Source organism: Podarcis muralis, chromosome 15 (genome assembly GCF_964188315.1).
Source record: "Podarcis muralis chromosome 15, rPodMur119.hap1.1, whole genome shotgun sequence".
In the NCBI taxonomy this organism is placed as follows: domain Eukaryota; kingdom Metazoa; phylum Chordata; class Lepidosauria; order Squamata; family Lacertidae; genus Podarcis; species Podarcis muralis.
This window is the reverse complement of record NC_135669.1, coordinates 2,003,954-2,029,318: the sequence shown is the minus strand read 5'-3', so window position 1 is coordinate 2,029,318 and position 25,365 is coordinate 2,003,954. Positions and strand designations below refer to the sequence as shown.

The following is a 25,365-nucleotide window of genomic DNA, read 5'->3' as shown; positions in this document are numbered from 1 at the left end:
AGCCCTGAAGCCGAGCGCAGAGTGAGGGGCGGGGCCCGGCAGAGTCTCGCTGCCCCCCAACGCCTCTCGAGGCGGCATGAGGGGCGCCGCCTCAAGGGCGCCGGCGGGCGCAGCGGCAGCTCCTGTCAGGGCACGAGGCGGGCCCGGCGCCTCTCCCCCACCCACCCCGTCCGCCCACCCATATCCCGCTCAGGAGGGGCCGGTGGGCTGGCAAGCGCCTCACAGCAGCAGCACCAGAGAGGGAGAGAAGTCCGCCTCCCACTGCCGCCGCCTCTTCATCCCCAGCAGCAACTTCCCTGCCCGGCTCCCCACCGCCGCCGTCGCCTCCTTCTCTCCCTGCTTTGCAGTAGCAGCCGCCGCCGCCGCCGCCGCGGCACACCAGGCAACATCTCGCGGCACACTAGTGTGCCGCGGAAAACCGGTTGGGAAACACTGCTCTAGGCAGTGCACACGATTTTGCCTGGCTCAATGCTGTAAAGTAGATTAGACAGAGAGGCAGTGACAAATGCCAGGTCACCATGAGCAATAACTGAGCGAGGATTTGAACCCTGGTTTGCCAGTTGCTAGGCCAACGCTCTAACCACTACACCACACTGACTCTCCATGAAGGTTTTTAGGTACTTGGCTCTGCTAGGAATGCAGTTCAAACCCTAGTCTACACCTACATAGTTAAACTGGAAGGGTGAAGACAAGGAAACTCACCCCAGGAAATGACTCATCCAGTGCCCCTCCCCCACTCAAAGGGGGTGGACAGACTTGTCCTCTCTAGATAAGACCTCACCCTACCAAGTTGGTTCCTCTTGTTAATATACAGGATGCTTCTCTTTAGAGCCAGAGTAAACCAAACTGCATTTTGGAGTCACATAGGCCAGCTGCCTCTGCCCTAACACATATGCTCTGTTATGATGACAAGGTCTTTGAAAGAGCTGATCTGTTTTAATTTAGAACTGGCTTCACCAAACCAGATTCAAATTTTCCTATCCATGCTCTATCCCAGACATTCTAATCTGGAATGGGAAGTGGTTTAGTCTGGATTAATTTTGCTATGAAACTGTGAAGCCACACCAATGGGACTGGTGTGAGGCAGATGTTTACATTTCACTAGGGCCTCTTTAGGGACATAGGAAGTTGCCTTGTGCCAGGCCACCTCTGCACCATTCCTTTAAAGCAGCATCAGACCACTTTAAACATTCATAGCTTCCCAGTGCTGAAAAGGCTGTAAAGGGGACCAGCAAATTCATGGAGGGCAAATCTCACTCATGGCTGCTGCAGGTTTTGAAGGCCATATAGAGCCTCTAGATTCAACAGCAGGATGCCACCAGGTGGTGGTGAGCACCTGGGTGGGAGGGCTTTAGCCATCTGGCTCTAGCCTCCTCCTTGAATTTGTCTCATCTGCTTTTAAAACTATCCAAAGTCACAGCCATTGCTACACTCTGTGGCAGAGCAGACAAACTTTTCCTGCATCCTCAATTCAGACAGACGTTTTGCTCAACTGAGGGGTGTTCAGATATTATAGCTTTTTAAAGGTGCTGTTTTGAGAACATCGTTTCCTTAGCAAACATGTGTGCTGTCATATGTATTCTGCCCTGGTCAAACTAGTCTGGCTAGGATTTGGGTAGTGATTCAAGCTGTACTGTATAATACTGGGATTAGCCCCTGAGTATGTCTAGTTGTTAGTGTGTGTTTTGGTATGCCTGTTATTGGAACCCACAGAATAGTATATATGATTCGTTTAATAGACTTTTCTCCACCCCATGCCCAGAGTAGATTTAAACCATGTTTACATTCTTTTTTATCAAGACAATGTGCATATTTACCGCTGTGTGTGTGTGTGTGTGTGTGTGTGTGTGTAAAAAAAAGTAAAAGTGTGAAGTCTTTTTTAAATTAAAGAGTGAAATTAACTAGAGCACAAACAGCTTGCATTTTGGTCTAATCAATTTAACCACCTCACTAATCTGTACAGAACTAGGGAAAGCATCTGCAGTTTGGAACGAGGCAGGAATGGTCCAGACCCTTTCCTTCCTGTAAACATATCCCAGTTGGCTGGGTTTCCCAGCGTCTTGCTGCCAGTTACTGCCTGAGCACACTGACTAATTACTACTTTTTCCTCAGACTGAGCCCTAGCTTGTTTTATTGAATGAACACAACTCTCCAGGTGGGGGTGGCAAGCCACATGTGATTGAATTTGAGAACTTCTCCCAGCAACTTCCCCCCTCCACCCAGAAGGCAGGAGCTTCATGAGACGGATGCATTTGCCAGGCCTGCTAGCTCATTTATAAAAAGAGCTGCCAAGGCTCAAGCCAAACCCCCAGGCGGGACCACGGAGGCCATGAGGCAGACCCTCCAAGTGTCCCTGTTTTCCAGGGACAGTCCTGGATTTACAGAAGCTGCCCTGGTTTCTGTTTGACCCCAGAATGTCCCACTTCCTTAGGACATCCCTGTTTTCATCAGAAAAATGTTGGAGGGTATGGAGTTATCCGACATCTGAAGGCAGCTCTGTATAGGGAAGTTGTTTTTTATGTTTAATGTTTTATTATATTTTTATATATGTCGAAAGCCACCCAGAGTGGCTGGGACAACCCAGTCAGATGGGTGGGGTATAAATAGTAAAATAATAGTAACAAAAACAACGACAATAGATTTAGGATGTCTCTATTTTCATTGGCAAAATGTTGGAGGGTATGCATAAGGTTGTATTTGCAAGCTTATTACCTGTAAAGTTGCATCCTATTGGTATGTCATCCAACAGCCACTGACTTGCCCCTCTCCCACCTGGGTTTGTAGGCATTCTTACAGGAAACTGACATTTTAGCTTCTCGTGTGTGTTGTGGAAATGGTGTTTTGTTGCTTTTGCTTTGTTAATAGCTTTGGTACTCTTGAGCTCCCATGATACGAGAGAGTGAACAGCAGGTTCCTCTTGTTCATAGCCATTATCTGAGTTCTCCTTTAATGGGTTTAACCTTTTAAAACCTTGCCTCCAGACTAATGAGATTACTTTCTTTAAACAGGTAGGGCAGCCTGCTGACGGGACTCCTGGGCCCTTAGCAGCAGCATAACAGCCAGAAATCAAGTGAAACTGGATCTGGCATGAAAATTTCAATGATGGCAAAACTATCACTTGTTGATTTATGATAGGGGTAACCAGTTTACCTGCCGGATGTTTAGAACTACAACTCCCATGGGCCCCAGCCAGTATGGTCAATGCTCAAGAATTATGGGAGTTGGAGTTCTAAACATCTGGAGGGCCCCTGATGGGCTACCCCTGATTCATGGCCACTATGAGGCTGTTAAGGGCACTGGAGCTCTGCAGTGGGAAAATTGAGGTAACTCACAAGAGTCTCATTTATCCCCACAATACCTTGTGAGGCTTCCTACTATTACTCACATTTTAGAATAGAATCATTGTGGCTGAGCAAAAGAGATTTGCCCAAAGGCTATCCTGCGTGTTTATGTCTGAATTTGGCATAGACCTCATTTAATTCTCCCAGGGTCCACTATAAAAACTTCACAGTGACTTGTAAGCGTTTTTCTCTTAGTTGTCAAGCAGCGATTAACTCTTCACCTGTCTGTCTGTCAGAAGTTGCCATGTTGCAACCGGAGATTCATGCTGTAGCTTTGAAATGACCAGTTAGGCAGCAGAGACAGCTCCCCCTCCTGTTCCTCCCCAGTTCTGCCATCTACCTCTATTCCTTCCTTGTGACTATCTCCAGGGGTATACCAAGCAGGGGAAAGAGAGGGGCAGGTGGAAGAAGCAATAACTTTGGCATCTCTTGGTCAGCTGGCAAGTTGTTAAAGTCACAACATGAATCTCCCAGTTCAGACAACTCTGGCAACTCTGTGTTTTTTGTCTGCAGGCGTTTTGGCTAACATTCTTTATAGGCCCCCATTTCATTTGGCAAACACTGAAGGTGAGAGTACACACACACACACACACACACACGAGTTATGCCTGTACATGTCTGGAATCAACTTCCACCCTTGGCAAGCTATTAGAATAAATCATAAAACAATCCATTTGTAAGCACATAAGAGACAATTGGATAATAAGCAGCCAACATGGATTACTTAAGGACAAATCATGCCAAACCTGATTTCCTTCTTTGAAAAGGCAACTGGTTTGGTGTGTAATTTAAGCACAGAGGTTTTGTAAAGTATCTTAGACATTGACATAATAAAATTCGGGCATGCATAGCTCAGTTGGTTAGAGCATGGTGCTGATAATACCAGGGTTGCAGGTTCAATCCTCTGATGGGACAGCTGCATATTCCTGCATTGCAGGGGTTGGACTAGATGATCCTCAGGGTTCCCTCCAACTCTACAATTCTGTGATTCAATGATTGCTCCAGCCCTTATGCTGTTGTGTCCTAAGCATGTGTATTTAGAAATGGCCCACTCTGTAACTGGGCTTAGGACTGCAGCCTTGAGTTGGCTTTCTGGCTCGCAACCTGGAGAGCTCTTTTGCCGTAAACATCCCCATAGTTATGAAGGAAGATGCGGTTGGTGCCTTCGGGATGTAGGAAGATTTGTACCAAGTTAGCTCATTGTTCCATCCAGCTCAGTAGTGCCTACACTGACTAGCAGTGGCCCCCCAGGGTTCCAGAGAGGAGATGCTGTGTATGCCATCTGGGACCTTTGGTATGAAAAGCACATGTTGTACCACTGGGCAACAGCAGCCCTTTCCTGCCTGGCTCAGGCTTCCCCAGCGCTACCACCCACCCTCTGCCTGCCTGCCTGCCTGCCGAGGGTCCTGCTTGTTCTAGTAAGCGGGAGCTTTGGGGCTTGGAGAAGGTGGACAGTTCTTCTCCCACATCGCAACATGACAGCCCGAATACTGTAAAGTCCTATCAGTTTCAATTGGGAGAGTGACAACTCTCCCAAGGCCAGTACTCTGCTCCCTCTCTTGCACAGTTGCTCTGGCTAAGACCAGAGACCTCTTTGGTCACACAATGCATTGCTCCCCCAAGTGCTGCTGCCAGTGAAACTCCTGGGTGCATTAAAAGGCAGCACAGCATCTGAACAAACCCTAAAGAAAGGCTGTGCTGATATGTGTTGTCTTTGGCTTCCTTCTAGGGAAGTGACATAGTGCCCTCCTGATGTAGACTACAGCTCCCATCATCCCTGGCCATGGGCTGTGATGGGAGTAATAGTTCTAAACATCTGGAGGAGCATATGTGCCCCATCCCTGCTGTTTTCTAATGGCCACGAAGTTGTACAAGTGCCAATTCTTATGTAGCCAAAACAGCAGCAGGCACCCACAGGAAAGAAGTTTCAGCAGTTTTTTCCTTAAAGCCACCGAAAAAATGCCAATCTAGGGAATCTTGCCATTGCATTGGGTTGCATCATGTGCTTTCTTTCTTCAGGGCCAGTTTGAAGAGGGCCTCTCCTTCTCCTTAAGGAGAGAAAGAGTACCCGAGACGTGTGGCATTTTAGTAGTCTTTGTTGCTTGAGTAGGAAAGGCAGGGGCAGCAGGCAAGCAAGCAGGCTGTGATGGTATTCAGAGTAGTAAGAGAAATGGCAGGGGGGGGGGGGCTCAGGAGCTCCTAGCAGCAACCAGCCTCCTCGCTTACTGACCTTCTAGTCATCTGTGACCACCAAAGCAGCATCTTTACTTGTTTTGCCTGTGCATACAAGGGTCGCAAATGCAGTGCACAAACTCACGTTGCACACCTCATTTTTGTGACAAGCATTACAGAATTATAGTTATACAGCCTGTTTCTCCACACTCACGGGTTTGGGCAACACAGGTGGATGCGTGCGTGACTGTGCATTAGCTGTGCACCAATTTTACACCAAGCATGTGTGATTTATGTGAATAATAGCAACACTTATTCTAAAAAAGAAAAGAAGCATAGCTGCAGCATTGTCCAAATTGTATCACTCTCCAGCTTGTTTGCACAGTGGTGTTAAGCCAAACTGCCTTATATGAAATGGAAAACAGATTTCATACTCTGCAAGACAGGGTTACTTCAGCCTCCACACCAGATTATACGGAGATGCCTATGTGGTGCTTTCTCTGTATGCCTCTTACATGCCTGCACATGCGCTTCCCTCCCTACCTGAGCTTCCTCTTTGTTCTGCCTCAAAACAAAAATACCCCCCTTCCTTCTGAGCCTGTTGGCCGTGAGCCCCTTCCCTCCCTAGCACCATCTGCTCTGAATCTGTCCCTTCCGATGCTTGCCATGTACTCTCTGAGCACTGACATCTGCAAGGAGCCGTCTGCTCTGTCAAGGCTTTGTGTGGGATGACACCCGCTCTTCAGATGGCTCCATGGTTGCAGAAAGAATGAATTAGACACAGGAGGGAGAGTGGGGTAGTTGGGGTAGAACCGGTAACTATAGGGTCCCTGTCTGGAGGTAAGGATTGTTTGGGGAAGGGCTCATAGCTCTGTGGATGATACAGGTGGAAAATAAAGTCAATTAAGTTCACATTTAAAGGTGGATCTGCCTAATTCACACTTTTTGAACCACTATGTGTACTAAAGCACCACCGTTCTTTAAGATTTAGAATCATAGAATCATAGAATCATAGAGTTGGAAGAGACCACAAGGGCCATCGAGTCCAACCCCCTGCCAAGCAGGAAAAACCATCAGAGCACTCCTGACATATGGTTGTCAAGCCTCTGCTTAAAGACCTCCAAAGAAGGAGACTCCACCACACTCCTTGGCAGCAAATTCCACTGTCGAACAGCTCTTACTGTCAGGAAGTTCTTCCTAATGTTTAGGTGGAATCTTCTTTCTTGTAGTTTGGATCCATTGCTCCGTGTCCGCTTCTCTGGAGCAGCAGAAAACAGCCTTTCTCCCTCCTCTATGTGACATCCTTTTATATATTTGAACATGGCTATCATATCACCCCTTAACCTCCTCTTCTCCAGGCTAAACATGCCCAGCTCCCTTAGCCGTTCCTCATAAGGCATCGTTTCCAGGCCTTTGACCATTTTGGTTGCCCTCCTCTGGACACGTTCCAGTTTGTCAGTGTCCTTCTTGAACTGTGGTGCCCAGAACTGGACACAGTACTCCAGGTGAGGTCTGACCAGAGCAGAATACAGTGGCACTATTACTTCCCTTGATCTAGATGCTATACTCCTATTGATGAGGCCCAGAATTGCATTGGCTTTTTTAGCTGCCGCGTCACACTGTTGGCTCATGTCAAGTTTGTGGTCAACCAAGACTCCTAGATCCTTTTCACATGTACTGCTCTCAAGCCAGGTGTCCCCCATCTTGTATTTGTGCCTCTCATTTTTTTTGCCCAAGTGCAATACTTTACATTTCTCCCTGTTAAAATTCAACTTGTTTGTTTTGGCCCAGTTCTCTAATCTGTCAAGGTCGTTTTGAAGTGTGATCCTGTCCTCTGGGGTGTTAGCCACCCCTCCCAGTTTGGTGTCATCTGCAAATTTGATCAGGATGCCCTTGAGTCCATCATCCAAGTCGTTGATAAAGATGTTGAATAAGACCGGGCCCAAGACAGAACCCTGTGGCACCCCACTAGTCACTCTTCTCCAGGATGAAGAGGAACCATTGATGAGCACCCTTTGGGTTCGGTCAGTCAGCCAGTTACAAATCCACTGAGTGGTAGCATAGTCAAGACCGCATTTTACCAGCTTCTTTACAAGAATATCATGGGGCACCTTGTCAAATGCCTTGCTGAAATCAAGGTAGACTACATCCACTGCATTCCCTTCATCTACCAGGCTTGTAATTCTGTCAAAAAACGAGATCAGGTTAGTCTGACATGACTTATTTTTCAGAAATCCATGCTGACTATTGGTGATCACAGCATTCCTTTCTAGGTGCTCACAGACTGTTTGCTTAATGATCTGCTCCAGAATCTTCCCTGGTATTGATGTCAGACTGACTGGGCGGTAATTATTTGGGTCCTCTCTTTTCCCCTTTTTGAAAATAGGGACAACATTTGCCCTCCTCCAGTCTGCCGGGACTTCGCCTGTTCTCCAGGAATTCTCAAAGATGACTGCCAGTGGTTCTGAAATCACATCTGCCAGTTCTTTTAATACTCTTGGATGCAGTTCATCTGGCCCTGGAGACTTGAATACATCTAGACTAGCCAAGTATTCTTGTACTATCTCCTTAGTTATTCTGGGCTGTGTTTCCTCTGCTGAATCATTTGCTCCAAATTCTTCAGGTCGGGGATTGTTTTCTTTATCGGAGAAGGCTGAGGCAAAGAAGGCATTGAGGAGTTCAGCCCTTTCTGTGTCCCCTGTTTGCATTTCACCATCTTCTCCTCTGAGTGACCCCACGGTTTCTTTGTTCTTCCTTTTGCTACGAACATACCCATAAAAGCCTTTTTTGTTGCTTTTAACCTCTCTAGCAAGCCTGAGTTCATTCTGTGCTTTAGCTTTTCTGACTTTGTGTTTACGTGCTGGCTATTTGTTTGAATTCCTCTTTGGTGGTTTCCCCCCTTTTCCATTTTGTGGTGCTCTGAATTGTGCAGTACATTTCTTCCACCAAGAAATGTGTACAAAAGAGTATATTATAAGGTGGTGTGCGTTAAAATGCATATATAGGAGAAAATAACATACAAAATGCTTTATATTAAGGGAAATATAAATATCACAAATAAATCTCAGGCAGCATTTCATACAAAAAGATAAATTTAAACCAACGTGCTGATGAATTTAAAAGATTCTATAAAAGAAAATTGCAAACTGTCAAGGAGAACAGAATTTAAGATTGGGAAAATGAGGAACAGAGACAAAAACTGAAGTGGACTGATTTGCCATCCCTAGTGGGAAAGGTTTTGCTTTGCATGCAAAAGGTTGCAGTTACAGCTAGAGGGTTCCAGGTTGAATAATGTCTTTCTGCGTCAGAAGGGGACTCTGACAGCCCAAGGCAGCTTATGAGGCCTTCTCCATCTTCAGAACATTTGGTAAGGAGGGTGACTGCACCAGTGGCAAGCAGCCTCAAGACCCCTTGTCCTTGTGCCAGTGTGAACGCCTTCCCAGGGTTCCAGGGTATTCTGCCACACCCAGCTGGACCTTGGTTGCTGCAAATCTCCCCCCTTGAACACCCATCTTTCACTGTCTTTTGTCTGTTCCAACCATAGGAGCCGAACTGGCCGGATCATGGAGTTGCTGTCAACCCCACACAGCATTGAGATCAACAACATCACTTGTGACTCATTCCGGATCTCCTGGGCCATGGATGTTGGAGACTTAGACAGAGTCACTCACTACTTCATCGACCTGAACAAAAAAGAGAACAAGAACTCCAACAAATTCAAGCACCGGGTGAGCTGTTACAATGGGCTGCCTTGGTGTTCAGCAGGGGTGAAACAGAAGAACCTGTGGACCTTCAGATGTTGTTGGACTACAACTTCCATCATCTCTGGCCATTGGCCATGCTGTCTGGGGTTGATGGGAGTGGAAGTCCAGCAGCATCTGAGGAAGGCCACAGGTTCCTCATCCCTAGCATACAGGGTGGGGCAAGACATGCTCTCCAATACATCTCTACTAGCAATCCCTTCAGCCAATAAAAAGCATCCCCCCTTTGCTTCAGTTGCACGCAGACTTAGATCCTTGTTGGCAGCTGTTGATTACCAACCACTAGGGGTGAGCAATGAGATGCCCTCCTGATGGGCTCGATTGTATGTTCTGTGGTTGCACAGCCCACAGTCGGTTCTAATGGGAGCAGTGGTCCAACACATACAAGGCAAGGGCACTAGGCAGCCTACCGCCAGTGCTCCATGCTGTGGCTGCCTCTATATTTATGAACCTACCAATGCTTCTGATAATAACCAGATCTCTCACTTGGAAGGCTCTAGGCATTGCTCTGCGGAAAGCAAACTAGTTCAATGGTAATTTTTTTCCTCCAGGGAAGCCTGGGAACAAAGGCTTTCTCTTACTATAAAACAGAGATGGGCGAGTAGCTTTAAAAGCTGTTTGAGGTGTAGGGGTGTGTGTGTGACACCCTCACAATGAGAACACTTAAAAAGTATGTTTCTGAACAGAGGCTGCAGAGTCGTGAAATGAATTACTCACATCTTTCTCCCTCTGAAATGGAGTCACTAATTTGGATGCTGTTTAACAGGTTGGTTGGTTGGTTGGTTGGTTGGTTGGTTGCTATGACAATGCTACTTAATGTTTAACATTAATTTACACACACACACACACATTACCCTTTCTGTGAGAAGGTTTTCTCCCCTCCCTTTTGCTGCCATCTCCTGACTCTTCCACATTTGCTGTTGCCACAGAAACAGCCTTGCTCCGCAGAGGACCCCTGGTGGCTTGCTGGCTGGTGTGACCATGTTCTCCCTTACTAACAAATATTTTTAAAGCACTTGCTCTGTTCATTGGGCTATTCCAACTACATTGAAAGAGGATGGGTTTTTTAAAACCCTTTGTCAGTTTCTGCCTAGGCCTAGGGTTTGTTATGGGCATGGGTAGGCAAACTAAGGCCCAGGGGCTGGATCCAGCTCAATCTCCTTCTAAATCCGGCCCGCGGATGGTCCGGGAATCAGTGTGTTTTTGCATGAGTAGAATGTGTCCTTTTATTTAAAATGCATCTCTGGGTTATTTGTGGGGCATAGGAATTTGTTCATTCTCCTCCCCCCAATATAGTCCGCCCTCCCCAAGATCTGAGGGACAGTGGACCAGCCTCCTGCTGAAAAAGTTTGCTGACCCCTGGTTATGGGTGCTGAGAGTTGTTAGGAGACCCCCCCATTCCTCCCACAGAGATACAATTCCCAGAGTTCCCTGGGAAGCGGGATGGATTGTTAAAGCACCTTGGGAACTGTAGCTCTTGGAGGGAAATAGAGATGTTCTAACAGCTCTCAGAACCTTTAACAAACTACAGTTCCCAGGATTCTTTGGGGGGAAGCCATGAATGTTTAAAATGGCTTGATAGTGCCTTAAATGTTCTAGTGTGGATGCTGGTAAAAGGCCATGCCATTTCAGGTCAAAGGTGGAGACTCACATGACCAAATGTTCATTCATATAAAAAGTGCTTTGTACATATACAAGGAGCCTGTCTAAGAGGAGGCTAGGAAAGAACTTTCCACTTGGCTAGGGGTCCTCAAGGATTTTGTTCAGTCTGCATTTCCCCAAGCTATTATCCAGATCAGAATGCGGTTATCCTTTGGGTTTTGCAGTTCTTTTAATTTTGCATGACAATGTGTAGAAAAACATGCAGTTTAGAATAAAATGAAAGCATACGAAAAAGCAAGGTATTTGAAAAGATATGTACAAAATTATGCAAACAGGAGCAGATTTGCCTAACTCTTACGTTTTTTATTTATTTATTTATTTATTTATTTATTTATTTAATTGACAGGATTTACATACTGCTTAATCAACTAAACCTCTAATCAGTTTGCATAAAATATAAAATAATATATTAAAATTACTCATAAAATCAGATGCTAAAAACAAGTTAACCTTTCCTCCCCCTCAATATAAATAAAATTAGAAGTTTTAAAAATAAACATGAAAAAGGCATATTAAAATGCTTGTCAAATTTATGTCTGGGTAGGCATTCTTAAACAAATAAGTTTTTAGCAGGTGCTAAAAACAGTACAGTAAAAGCACTTTTCTAATAATGTTTTGTTAACCACTTAGAAGACACCTGGGCATTAAGTAGTAGTGGTGGTAGTAGCAGTAGCAGTAGTAGTAGTAGTAATAATAATAATAATAATAATAATAATAATAATAATAATTACTATGTGGTTGCTTCTTAAAGAAATATTATTTTCATCATCATCACCATCAATGGGCAGGGAGTTCCATGTGGTAATGGAACAGGCTTATGAAAGAAAACATGCGCAGCTGACACAGGTGGGAAATAGACTGACTTGTCCATTCGTATCCCTGATATGCTATATACAGGAATGTATTTTATTTGGCCTGGAGACATAGGGTCTTATGTGAGCCCCCCATAATCTGAAGTGGTACAAGCTGGATGCAGGTTTAGCAACTCAGCAAGAGCCGGGTCCTGGGATGCGGGTGGAGAGGCAATATTCGGACCTCACTACAGGGTGAGTCATTTTGAAACCTGAGTATACAGCAACCATATTAGTCATTTTAAAACTTAAACAAACCGAGGTGAGTACACAGGGAATGCAGTGCTAGTAAAATGCTGCTGTATTTCACAGAAACATACTGCCCTGTTCATCAATAATTACTGATAGCAATAAATATTGCAGTGTTCCACAGTAACCAAGTACTATTTTAATGAATGTTATAGTTCTCCACACTTAATTTATACTGTGCCTTTTCTTCTGTGAGCACTGTACGCAAAAAGCCTCCCATCACCCACCATCCATCTTTTTATGGCACCTAGGATGGCCATTCTTCAGTGTTTCAAACAAGACTTTGATGCACATTGATGTAGAGGCTGGGATGTTGTGCTCAAAAGATTTTTGAAACCTTTAGAGAAAATGTACTTTTACACCACATAGTAAACACATAAGGAGGGTTGCAGCATATTGTCAGTTAACAAGTTAGATTAATTTATTAAAAACTTTTTGATTGATTAAAAATTTGCCACCATTAATCAGACAGCAGATATTTTAAAAAACTTGTTAATTCTCATACAAAGGCAAGATCACTCACCCCCCAACCTGGCTGTTAGGTGTTCAGTGGCTGGCAGCTGCCACCAGGCATCAAAAGCTGTTCAGTGCCCATCAAAGTAATGTCTTCAGCTGAACAAAAGACTAGAGCCATAAACTGTGGGGCAGCTGTGACATTTTGGGACAAATAGGACCCTAAAGCAGGTGGAAACTTCTCTGCACTCCAGCCAAGATGCAGGTTGTGTTTTGAATGGCTCTGGCCGGGGACCTTCACAGATCCATGTGGGATTTGTGGGAGCTGGCTGCACCCTCATTGCCCCATCATCTCGCATATGATTTTAGAAGAACGGCGCTTAGGAAGAGCTGCCAATTTCTTCTTACAATGTTTCTCAGCCCGTTGTTTTAGGAAAGCATCATCGATAACCTTTTCTGTTCACCTTCTAGTGCTAGAGTGGAACTTTTATTATCTAGAGTCCCTTGCACCCTTGGCAAGGAGCTGTATCAAACAGTAATGGGCAACAGCCAATAAAACCACAAAATACCACCAAAGCAGGTGTGGGGAACCACTGGCCCTCCAGATGTTACTGAACTACAACTCCCATCATCCCTCACCATTGGCCGTAGTTGCTGTGCCTGATGGGAGCTGTAGTTCAACAATATCTGGCGAGCTTAGACAAATGGGGAGAAGAATAAGGTAGAGCCCGGCTGGCTATAGAGAGACCCCATCTTCTGAGCATGGCCTCTGAGCATAGGTTCTGCTGAACATAGGAAAATGTTAGATCTGGCCATTACTCTGATTGGCAGCATCTCTCTTGGGTTTCTGGCACAGAGGTCTTCCCCACTGCCTGCTTTTTGGTCCTTTTAGCTGGAGATGCTTCAGGGATTGAACCTGGGTCAGTCATGCAAGGTATGTGCTCTCTCATGATCACACTTCACCAAAGATCTGAACACACAGGCACTTCTATAGGGCAGCAAGCAGCCCCTTCCCTTTCCTGCTCCAGGGTTTGGAAAGAAACTGGTAGCACTGGCCAATTATTACCAGTTCTACCTCTCCCAGTTGATGACCGGGCTGTCATCAGGGCCATAGCTAGGGGGTGGCGAGGTGGGCCCCCGCCAGGGGCGCAGGCGAGGGGGCGCGCGCACAAAATTGGCTTAGAAATATGTCCATAAATATGTCTATAAATAAAAATATTGATTATTGCCTCATAAGAAAAGGTTTTTAATAGAGGGTGAATTGAATGGGGGTTGGGGTTGGAGGAGAGGCGGAAAGAAGAGCTAATTTGTCCATGGCTGGCGGATACAATCTGGACAGTTTTTCCAGGGGTGCAAGATCACCTAGCTACAGCTCTGGCTGTCATTCACTGCATCATTTCCAGTTTGCAAACAATCTGTACAGACAAGCCTCCCCATCTAATGCAATGCACAGACAAATGCATCAGGATTAAAGGTTCCTGAATTAGAAGATCTTTAATGGTGGGAAAGAGGGCCTTCTCCAGGGTGAATTTTTAAAAATCTTCTCTTGCCTGTTAATAGACTATTATTATTTTTTAAAATTATGCCAAGGATTCCAAATGATGAATTAATCTGATTGTTCCTAACATAACATGCAACTGAGTGGCATCTTGTACCTTGTTCCAGTAATGAATAAACAGGCTCAACTTCCTGCACAAATGAGTCATGTAGTTGTTTTCCCTCTGCCTTATTCTTATAATATAAATTTAAATTATATATTTTTCTTCCACATCCTGAGATCTCAGAATAAAGGGTTCGATGATGCTTTCCTAAAACAACGGGCTGAGAAACATTGTAAGAAGAAATTGGCAGCTCTTCCTAAGCGCCGTTCTTCTAAAATCATATGCGAGATGATGGGGCAATGAGGGTGCAGCCAGCTCCCACAAATCCCACATGGAAACTCCAGGCCCCAAATCTAGTTTGATTCCTGACGCGGCTTGATTCTTTTCTTTGGGCAGGATGTCCCTACCAAGCTAGTGGCCAAGGCAGTTGCTCTGCCCATGACTGTGCGGGGTCATTGGTTTCTGAGTCCCAGGACGGAGTACAGCGTGGCCGTGCAGACGGCAGTGAAGCAGAGTGACGGAGAGTACCTTGTGTCTGGATGGAGCGAGACCATTGAATTCTGCACAGGAGGTGAGTGTTCAGCAGAAGCCTTGAGCCTTGGCAGTCCTACTCTTGAGAGGGCCACATACCCAGAGATGCACTTAGTATGTACTAGAACCATAATAGCCAACACGTCACACTCCAGCCCCAGCTAACATAAATAAATGGTCAGCGTTGGTGGAAATTGTGGTTGTAAACATCTGGAGCAGGGGTGGGTAACCTCTTCTGGTCACAGGGCTAGATCTTTATCTCCTCCACCCCTGGGCAGAGCCACCCACCTGTCAATCACCTGACAACATCATGGCATCCGCTGATCCACCTTCCAATTGTTGGGACTTCAAAGTGAACCAACAGCCCTTAGTAAACATATTTGTGTGTTTAAGAGACCCCCCTCCGCTATTTTTCCTTCAAACTACAAAGATTTGAAGGAGCACAGAGGTTGGGAGCATGCTTCCATTTGCCTTCCAGCTGATGGGCAGGTGGGAAGACACCTTCAAATGCCCTCTCCACCTTCTCCTTCAAAGTTCCATGGAGCATGCTGCTCCTGCCATCACCTGGGGTGTGGGGTGGGGGGCATGGCTTCCTGTAAATGGCCTTGCGGGCCAAACAGAGAGGCCTGGGGACCAGGTTTGGTCTGCAGGCTGGAGGTTCCTCACCCTGATCTGGAGGTTATCATGTTGCTAGAAAGTGTGCTCTTTTTGTTGCAGCCCTCTGACTCAGTTACCAACTAGACAAGTGCCAGGTATATTGATGTTGAGATGCCTATTGAAGGCCCCTTTGCTTTAAGAAGGCCTTTCCGGAAGTTTGAACCAGGAATGTTAAGGACTATTGATTGCAAAACCGCAGAAACACTATCATTCATTTCAATGAAAATTAAATCATTGAATTTGTATTCTTCCGTATTTTATGTTATTTTGTCTTACTAAACACTACTTAAGTAGCTTGGGTTGCAAAGCAGCTTATAAATCAGCAGATAAATAAAATACAAGCTAGAATCAGAGAATAATAGAACTGCAGAATCATAGAACTGCATAAAGTTGGAAGGAACCGCCAGGCTCATCTAGATTCCTGCAAGGCAGGAATCACAGCTAAAGAATCCCTAAGAGATGGCCATCCTGCCTCTGTTTAAAAGCCTCCAAGAAGGAGGCCAGGCAACGGGGCTGCCTTGTGCAGCGGATCTTTTGTGCTAGAGGTGCTAGGGCAGTGCAGGGGGCCTAATTCAGGGGGACAGCAGCCCCCAGAGCTGCTCTCTTCTGGAAAACCTGCTGACCTCGATGGCAACGTCTTGGAGTCACGGCCACAGGGAGGCCTCTTTCATATACCCCAGACACCTTGAAATTTTTGTTCTTATTTTTAAAAGGGAAGCTTCTTACTTTTATGGGTGAAAAAGATACAACAGGGATGCAGCACTTGTGGCTCTCCATATGTTGCCTGACCACCCTGGCTGGTGGGAGTTGGGGTCCCAGGGCATCTGGAGGGCCACAGCTTCCCCACAACTAGACAGGAGGAAAAGCTGGCAAGCAGGATTTTACCCAACTGTTCACTAAGGGCTCATCCACACTTCCACTTTTCCCGTGCCTAGAAAGCAGAAATCTGAATGAACCCTAAGAGATAAATTTATTCCACTTCCCACTAAGTTCAAAGGAATTGAGATAGCTGACAAGGCCCTAGGCACTCATTTTTAAGGGAAGCTTTTTTTCCTTCAATGAAAGCTTTTGCCGCACAAAGCAAATTGCAGGTGTGGGGGCCCTGATCCATTTCAGGACTGCTGCAGTGAGAGCCCCCACCCCACCCCTTGCCTTGCACCTGGGTCCCAATCCAAATCGCTCTCACCCACCAACCACCCCAATGTCTGCAATTTGCTTTTTAAAAGTGTAATGGTAAATTTTTGAAATGCAGAAGCTTACCATGACTGTCCCTGTAATTAGACTGGAGATAAAATAACACATCTCACTATTGTTTGTGGCTTGGCTTAAGTCCTGTGCATAGTTATCTGGGTGTAAATGCCACTGAACTCAGGGATGCTGGCTGCACAGGTTCAATTTGTAAATACATTGAGCTTTAAGGAAAGCTATTCAGCCAGCTGAAATGCAGGCTTTAGCTTTTAAATAGAAGAACAGACATTCATGCCAAGAGGTAGGAACCCCGTCAAGGAAAAGGAAAGAAGTATCCAGCCTCTTGATTATTTTCCTTATTCTCTGACTTCTTTCTGCCAACTAACAATAGTAAAACTCAATATCACTTCTTCCCTATGGAGGGTTTGTTAATTACTGTGGTGCTCCAGAAGAGAATGTCATCACTCCTGCTCTGAAAAAAGAGTGCCTGTTCTGCACTCTTCCACATTTCTGCTCCAGAACACTACGGCCTACAAGCTGGTGCCTTGTCTGAAAGCACTTAAGCAGTCTCAAAAGACCTACTTGCATGGATGGGAAAGGGAATGTGGGCCATTACAGTGGTACCTCTGGTTACGTACTTAATTCGTTCCGGAGTTCTGTTCTTAACCTGAAACTGTTCTTAACCTGAAGCACCACTTTAGCTAATGGGGCCTCTTGCTGCCGCCGCGCCACTGCTGCACAATTTCTGTTCTTATCCTGAAGCAAAGTTCTTAACCCGAGGTAATATTTCTGGGTTAGTGGAGTCTGTGACCTGAAGCGTATGTAACCCGAGTTACCACTGTACTGTATGTTTTGAAGTTTAAGGAACAAGGGAGATTTTATAATAAATACACACACACTTGTTTGGGCTAGCTAAAAGGCGGGGCCTTGTTTGATGGGAGCTGGAACAGGCTGAGTGGTGCTGAAAGGTAGTAAATCCAGATTTCGTGATGAAGCAAGAGTCTCTGAGTGGGAGGCAAAAGGCATGCCATTGCAAGACGCCCAGAGCAGGTGAGGTGGGTGGGGGTGACAAGCAAAGAGAACTGGCTGGAGGCAAAAGATCCAGGTGTGGGAAGAAGAAGAAGGGGATAGGGATATATTGGGGCGGGGGCGAGATTGGTCATGTGGCAATTGATCGAGAATTTGATGAAACCCTGTCCCCTTGGTGTCCCCTGCAGACTATGCGAAGGAGCATTTGGCGCAGCTGCAGGAGAAAGCGGAACTCATTGCAGGGAGGATGCTCAGGTTCTCCGTCTTCTATCGGAACCACACCAAGGAATATTTCCAGCATGTCAGGTAAGGGCTTTCAAGCCATGTGCGAATGGGGACCAGAGTGGCAGGAAATGGGTGCTGGTACCCCATCCCTTCCTCCACACCATATCCCGTTGTCACGGTTATCGTTTGCCCATATCCCTCTTCTCCCTCCGACAATTGCACTGGACAGAGGTGTGCCATGACATCCGATATGACGTCAGAGAGTTGGATTAGGACCTGGGGCCTCCAGTTGCTGACCCCAACGTCTATTCTAGAGTCTCCCTTCTAGTTAGGGATCATAGAAAGTGGGTGATGGTGGGGACCCTCACAAAGAACTGCCCAGTCATCAGCTGCAATTCTTCACCTTCCCAAGTTGTCTTGTCTTAAAGGTGAAATCCATTTCAGACTCTCCACCAGAGTTGAGAATACAGGTCAGGCCTCTGGATTCCTGCTATTCCCCCATTTTGATCAAGGTTTCCAGTCATTACATTACATCCTTCCTCCAAGGAACTCAAAGTCTCCTTAATTTTCTCTTCACAACAATCCTGTAAGGTAGGTTAGTCTATGTGAGCTTCAAGGCTGCATAGGAAACTGAACCCTGACCTCCCTGGATCTAGGCCAACACGGTGACCATTATATAATACACTTAAAAAAATGAAAAGAATTACATTTTCTTTCTTCCCTTCCTCCAAAGAGCTCAGAGCACGATGCATAAATCTCCCTTCCTCACCCACTTTTAACCTCCCTGCAGCCCAGTGAGGTAGGTCAGGCTGAGAGATCACAAAGGATCCAGGGTCACCCAGTGAGCTTCACGACTGAGTAGGCGTTTGAATCCAGGACTCCCAAGGCCTAGTCTAAAACTCTTGAACCACTGCTTCACACTGCCTCTCACTCCTGCTCCCTGAGCTAGGTTGAAGGGTGGGGGTCAGAGGTTGCTTCACCTGCTCCAGAGTGTGGTACAGTGGTTAGAGAGCTAGGCTAGGACCTGGGAGAGCAGGGTTCGAATTCCCACTCAGCCATGAGGCTCACTGGGTGACCTTGGGCCAGTCCCCAACCCTTAGCCACACCTACCCCACAGGGTTGTTGTAGGGATGAAATGGGACCACGTCCACCACCATGAGCTCCTTGGAAGATACATGTTGCATATAAATGAAATAAATAAATAACTATTCATGTAACAATAAAATAAGAAAGCCCTGATGATCCCCTCCCACCTTCCTGAGGTCACTTCCTGTAATTCAGGGGGGGGGCATAGTCAGAAGGGCTCTTTACATTTAAGGCCCGTCCTGACCGCAGCTGCTGCTTCTCCCCCCCCTTGTGGCTGACTGTCTGCCTCTCCCTCCCGGCCAGAATTCACAGTGGGAATGTCATGAAGCCCTACCTGAAGGACAACAGCGGCAGCCACGGCTCTCCCACCAGCGGGATGTTGCATGGCATCTTCTTCAGCTGCAACACCGAGTTCAACACAGGGCAGCCCCCGCAGGACTCCCCCTACGGCCGCTACCGCCTCCAGATCCCTGCCCAGCGCCTCTTTGGCCCCAACACCAACCTCTACTTTGCGGACTTCTACTGCATGTACACCGCCTACCACTATGTCATCCTGGTGCTGGCGCCCAAGGGGTCCCCCGGAGACAACTTCTGCCAGGAGCGCCTGCCCCAGCTGGACATTACGGGCAACAAGTTCCTGACCTGCTGTGTGGAGGAGGGCGAGCTGGTCTACCGCCATGCCCAGGACATCATCCTGGAGATCATCTACACCGAGCCGGTTGACCTCAGCCTAGGAGTGCTGGGGGAGATCAGCGGCCATCAGCTCATGAGCCTTTCGACGGCCGACGCCAAGAAGGATCCCAGCTGCAAGACGTGCAACATCAGTGTGGGGCGCTAGAGACCGGAGGGGGTGGGGTGGATTAGGGAGGGGAAGGGAGGGGATACGAGAGATCTCTGTGGAGCAAAGGCCCCTGGCAGTGACGTGGCCGGCTGTGAGCTACCGCCTCCCCATTGCTAGAGAAGTGGGCCCCTCACTCCATCCATCTCTCTAGCCCTTGCATGCTTCCATAGAGCCACTGTAAATAAGATCCTGAGCTAGAGAGAGGTGGGTGGAGTCAGCTCTGCAGGGCCCTACTCTTCCATCAAGATAACCAGTGGGTCCACTTGTGAAAGGTCAGTCTAGATTTCTTGGGTTCTCTCTATAGGGAGAAAGACCGCTTGCCTTCTGTGCCCCTCACCCTGTTCAAACTCAGTGTGGGCATTTCACTGCACATGCAGCAAACACTCTGGCCAGTGTGATAAAGGATCTGCCTTCTGAAACAGGTCCCAAGTGGGAGCCGTCTCGACTTCTTTACCACCCTATTTCTGCTGGCCGTACCGCTCCCGAAGGCTCACTGTACCACCCGAGGCCTTTCCTGCCGCGTCTCCCTCCCTTGTCTACAGCAGAGCCTGGGAGCCTGTGGCCCTCCAGCTGTTGCTGTCCTGCGTCTCCCATTCTCCCTGCCCTTGGTCATGCTGGCAGGGAGTGGGGAGAGCTGCAGTCCAGCAGTGGCAGGAGGCTCACCCCTGATCTGCAGCCTTCTGTGTGTACGGAAGACTGGAGGGGGAGAACCCCCCTCCTTCTGGGGGGAAGCTCACATATTCAGCTGGCACAACGCCCCCCCCCAAATCAAGTTTTGTGATGTGCAGAACTAGTCTGTGGTTTGCACGGACAAAGGGATGCAGGAGGGAAGCCTTGGATGATGCGTCATATTTCTGGGGCTCCCAGCAGGGAAAAGAGAATCACAGGTAGATTCCTTCACTTCCTCTGGGTGCGACATCTTATTGCTTCACATCATTTATGTGTTTTGATGAAATAAAAGAAGCAGTTGGAGGAGGGGAAAGAGGGCAGAGAGAGAGAAGAGGCAGGCTCCAGCAGGCCTGTTGGCGCAGCCTCAAAGAGGACTGGAATGCTGGTGGCTGGTAGCGGCACAGGCTCCCAGCTTGTCTCCCTTGTCTGTCACGCAGCCCAGCCTTGCCTGGTCTCCCTGCTTATCTGGGCTGGCGGAGGAATCCAGTTTGCCCACGTTGGGCCAGGCTGTGTGTCCTCACGTGACTGTCTTTTGAGACTATGGCAGCACGGGGAGCGGGAGAGCGGCTCCTCGCCATGGGGCCAAATGACATGCAGCCCCACCAAAGTATGATTTAAGCCAAAAGCAGCCTGGTGGCCATGGCATAATAGGGGGACAGGGCTGCTCCACCCTTTCCCTTCCATCTGACTCTCTTCTTTTCTCCCCCTGGCTGGAGTGGGGAGGGATGTGCAAGGGCCACCCCCACCCTGTTCCTTTGCTTCCAGGTGCAGCTCTCTTGAGGCTGCTTTTGGCAGCTGACAGTCATGCAGCAGGTAATTGGCCACGTCTGAAGCTGCTAAGCGCTGGACCGCGCTCTCTGCCTACAGCCAATCTGGGGAGCAACTGCTCTACTTGCAGCAGGAAAGAAGAGTCAGAGGAATGTGGGGGTAAAAGCAAAAATCTCAGGCTTGGCCTGACAGGTGTTAGCACTTCCTTGGCAGCCACTCCCCAGCTCTGTCTCAACCTGCCCCTGACTTCACTCAGCCACCAAGAACCTGCTCTGCTGAGACAGGCTAGACCTGCTCAAACCCCCCCCCCCCAGCTCAGGTCTGCGCTTCAGGCTCAGGCCACCTCCGTTGATTTGTTTGGGTTTTCTTGTGCTGTGTGTGTGCGTGCGAATATTTTGCCTTCCAAGAGAGCTGCTTGCACACTGCTCCTTTTGATGCAGGGCAACCGGAGAGGGCATTGGCACAAAGACAGGCCAGCACAGCCATGAAGAACATGAGAGGAGTCCGGCTGGATCAGGCGAAAGGCGACTCTCATGCAGCATCTGGTCCTCACAGTGAGAAACAGGCCTCTGGGAAACCCGTAAGCAGGGCCTGAGTGCCCAAGTGCCCTCCCTGCTGATGCTTCCCAGTAGCCTAGATTCAGCGACATCCTGCCCCCAAGAGCCAAAGGAGAAGGCAGCCATCACGGCTAGGAGCCTCCATGAATTAGTCTGGTCCTCCTTTCAAACCATCCAAGTTGGTGTCGCCACATCATCTTGTGGGAGCAGATGCCATATTTGAACTACGTTCATTCTTTTCATTGTCCTGAATCTTCAGTCATTCAGCTCCTTTGAATAGTCCCAGATTCTAGTATTGTGTGAGGAGGAAGAGGACTTCTCTATCCACTTGTCTCCCCACAGCCAGGAGGAAAGAGGGTTTCCATTCGGTCAGTGTCTCTATTTTTGCTGAGTTGGCATGTAAGATATGGCTGGTGATGAGCAGAGATTCCATTTTGCATTGGGGTAAAAGTCTACGACTGTTGAATAAATAGGAGTGCTGTGCCAGAGAACTCCCCCCCCCAACCCCACAGGCAGATTTAAAGGGAATACTCCAAAGGAGCGCTCACACCTTGAGAAAAACAACTTGTGAGCACACAGAGAGAAATGGAAGGTCACTGGGTGGCAACTTTTCTGTGGTTCCTCTGAACCTATAAACAGCCTTTGCCCAACTGGGGCTGAGAGGAGTCAGCTGGTCTATAAGAACCCTGGAGTGTCTGTCTACCATGAAGATCATAGCCCACCCCCTACATGTGACCTGGCAGGTCTGTCTGTCTGTCTGTCTGTCTGTCTCTCTCTCTCTCTCTCACACACACACCCTCCGATTCCCCCCCCCCCCGCCCCAGGAAGCAGCAAAGCCAGAGAGTTCATCAGGCCTCTATTGAGCCTCCATGTATGGCTAAGGGGGGCCATTGGGCTCAGTGGGCTGCAGATTTCTGCAGATCTGCAATGCATTTTGCCATTCTTGTGGGTTTTCAGCATGTGTAGCTGCTAGGAAGCCTTGGACAAAAAGATCTGTAATGGCTGCCAGGTGTCTCTAATAGGCAGCCTGTCTGTGATCTGGAACCATAGCAAGGCCAAACAGATATGGGCAGGCTAGCCCATAAACTCACACTGGGCCAGAGTCGACTAGCCTGGAATGCTGGCAGAAGCGATCACAAGGACTCCTGCTAGAGCAAAGGGCCTTTCACCCCATTGCCTCCCCCAAATCCTCTCTGGATAGTCGAGGGGACCCACAGATGGGTGGAGAAGAAAGGAGATAATTCGTATTCCTAATACTAATATTCGTATTAGTGTGGAATCCCACCCAGTGTGCTTTAGACTGCAGCCCCCAAAACCCTCCGCTGTGTGTGGAGATTCTGCAGGAATAATTCTGATGAATATAACAGCAGATGAATCTACAGTGGTACCTCGAGTTACATACGCTTCAGGTTACAGACTCTGCTAACCCAGAAAAATAGTGCTTCAGGATGAGAACAGAAATCGTGGTTCAGCGGCGTGGCAGCAGCAGGAGGCCCCATTAGCTAAAGTGGTGCTTCAGGTTAAGAACAGTTTCAGGTTAAGTACAGACCTACGGTACAAATTAAGTACTTAACCCGAGGTACCACTGTACATGGAAAGGTGAGCCTCATGGAAATCTTGAGGAGAAAGGACCATAAGAGCCCATCTAGATCATCAGCCTATTCTTCCAGTGGCCAAGGAGTTGCCCATGGGAAGTCAACAGGCAAGACGTGAGTGCGACAGAACTCTCCTTACTTTTCATTCCATGCAACTGGTGTGCAGCGGCCAACTGTCTCCAACCACAGTGGCAGAACATGGGAGCCTCTGATAGCCTCACGCTCAGTGAATATAGATTGGGAGAGGCAGTGACTTACCCATGGAGGAACAAGAATTTGAAACCAGATGCCAACCACTTTCCCCACTATCTGCCAATGGTGGTCTTGAAAGCCACCTTTTAGATGACAGCAATTCCTCAGTCGCCAAATCCAAGTAATTTCAAAAACAGGAGATGATTCTGGAGTTGGGTCAAGACACTGTAGAATATAAGGCACCTTCATGGTGTTCAGCTTTTGCCAATCTGATGCCCTCCAGTCCCATATGAGAACAGTCCTGAAAATAAGACATTTGGGGCCATCTCAGATGGGGTTGTCTTGTTGGTTGCTGAATGACAAGGCAAACTGAAGTCTCTTTTGCAGACAGTGAAAGCAAATTATAATCCTCTTGGATCAACAGATCAACAACAGAAGGATCAACAGTTCCCCGTGTAGCCAGTGTGTAGTATTGAGTGTATTCCTGCAAAATATCTCATTGGCTGAAAAATACATGAGGGTACATCAGCAATCAATCACAAGCACTGTCAGCTGGATCTGTGCCCAGCTGGGGCTGATGGGAGATGTACTCCCCAAACACCTGGAAGGCACCAGGTTGGGGAAAGCGTTGTTGTTGTTGATGATTACCTGCCCTTCACCCAAAGGTCCCAAGGTGGGTTACAACATTCACACACAATATTAAAAACAGTTTAAAACAATTTGCAATCACAAAAATAAGGTGGGTCCTAAAAATATACACTTCAAGTGTAAAAAGCCACAGGAAAGAGGTATGTCTTCAGCATTCTCCAGAAGCTGCATAATGAAGGTGCCAGGTGGACCTCTGTGGGGAGGGAGTCCCACTGCAGGGGGCCACCACAGAGAAGGCCTTCTCCTGGTCCACCAGCCCCTGAGCCTATGAGGGCAGAGAAACTACCAAGAGGGCCCCCTCTGCTGATCTCAGCACCCGAGAGGGTCTGCAGGGAATCCCACAGCTAGACCAAGGATGTCTGGTATATATTGCACTTCCATGTTACATTCCCCACTCATTTTGGAGGACTCTATCACAACAAACCTATCAGCAAAGCTGTGTAGATTGTACTTCAAGCCTGGATTCAAGCCTTTTGCAAAATGACTGGTGTGCTCAAAGAAGTCCTAACAGAATGTTTTTTCGTTAAAATAAATATTATTACGTGGCAGTCAGTAAATCAGGTTTTAAAGCAAAGAGGTTTTGGCAGGGGAGGCTTGGCTTTCAGGGCTGCAGATAAAGTTTTTATTCTTGGCAGCATTTCAAAATGAACAAGTGAGTGTCCAGATGTTCAGTGCAGCCAGCTGTGTGGTGATTGCTATGTGCTGTCGCAGGTATCGTGCCGTGAATGCTGCTAGCATGGAGTAATAAGAACCCTGGCTTTTTCTATACTAGCTTTCAATTTCCTCTCCTCCCCCTTCCCCCTTCCTGTTGCATTGCAAATTTCAACCTTGCTGATGGAAAGCGTGACACCTGCCCCTGGGAAGGCTGTTGGGAGGCAAATTCAGCTGTCCTTGACTCTTTCCAGCTTTGTGTTATGCTAAGAAATCCAACGGCAGTATGTGTTGGATTTGTTAGATGCTTCCCCCCCTCCAGCAGGTGTATCTGAAAATTGTATTGGGAAGAATTGTGGGATATGCCTTCCTGTCTCTGTGAGACAAGAGCCTTTTCCCATTTCATTTCCAGTGCAAAAAAGAGAGCATTTGGCTGGTGAACCAGGCACAGAAGGGGAACAGAACAAGCGACAGGCAGCTTTCGTGTATTGCATATCTTCACACAGAATCTGTTTGCCAAACACCAAGGGTGCATAACACCGATTGCTTCCCCTGTGCAGAGGAGGTGAGGAGTACTATAGCACCCTTGGCCAACCTGGCGCCACCCAGAGGTTTTGGACTACAGCTCCCATCAGCCG

The 25,365-nt window shown here is 47.5% G+C and overlaps 1 protein-coding gene across 1 annotated transcript in view; it reads left to right on the top strand.

Annotated features, from left to right (window-relative positions):
* Positions 1-20,066, top strand: part of PHYHIP (phytanoyl-CoA 2-hydroxylase interacting protein) — a 42,948-nt gene extending 22,882 nt beyond the window's left edge. The window contains exons 2-5 of the mRNA XM_028707924.2: positions 9,058-9,241; positions 14,487-14,661; positions 17,684-17,801; positions 19,110-20,066. Of these exons, the coding sequence (XP_028563757.1) occupies positions 9,077-9,241; positions 14,487-14,661; positions 17,684-17,801; positions 19,110-19,644 (993 nt within the window). The 5' untranslated portion in view covers positions 9,058-9,076 and the 3' untranslated portion in view covers positions 19,645-20,066. The remainder of the gene's footprint in view (positions 1-9,057; positions 9,242-14,486; positions 14,662-17,683; positions 17,802-19,109) is intronic.
* Positions 20,067-25,365: the final 5,299 nt, after the last annotated feature.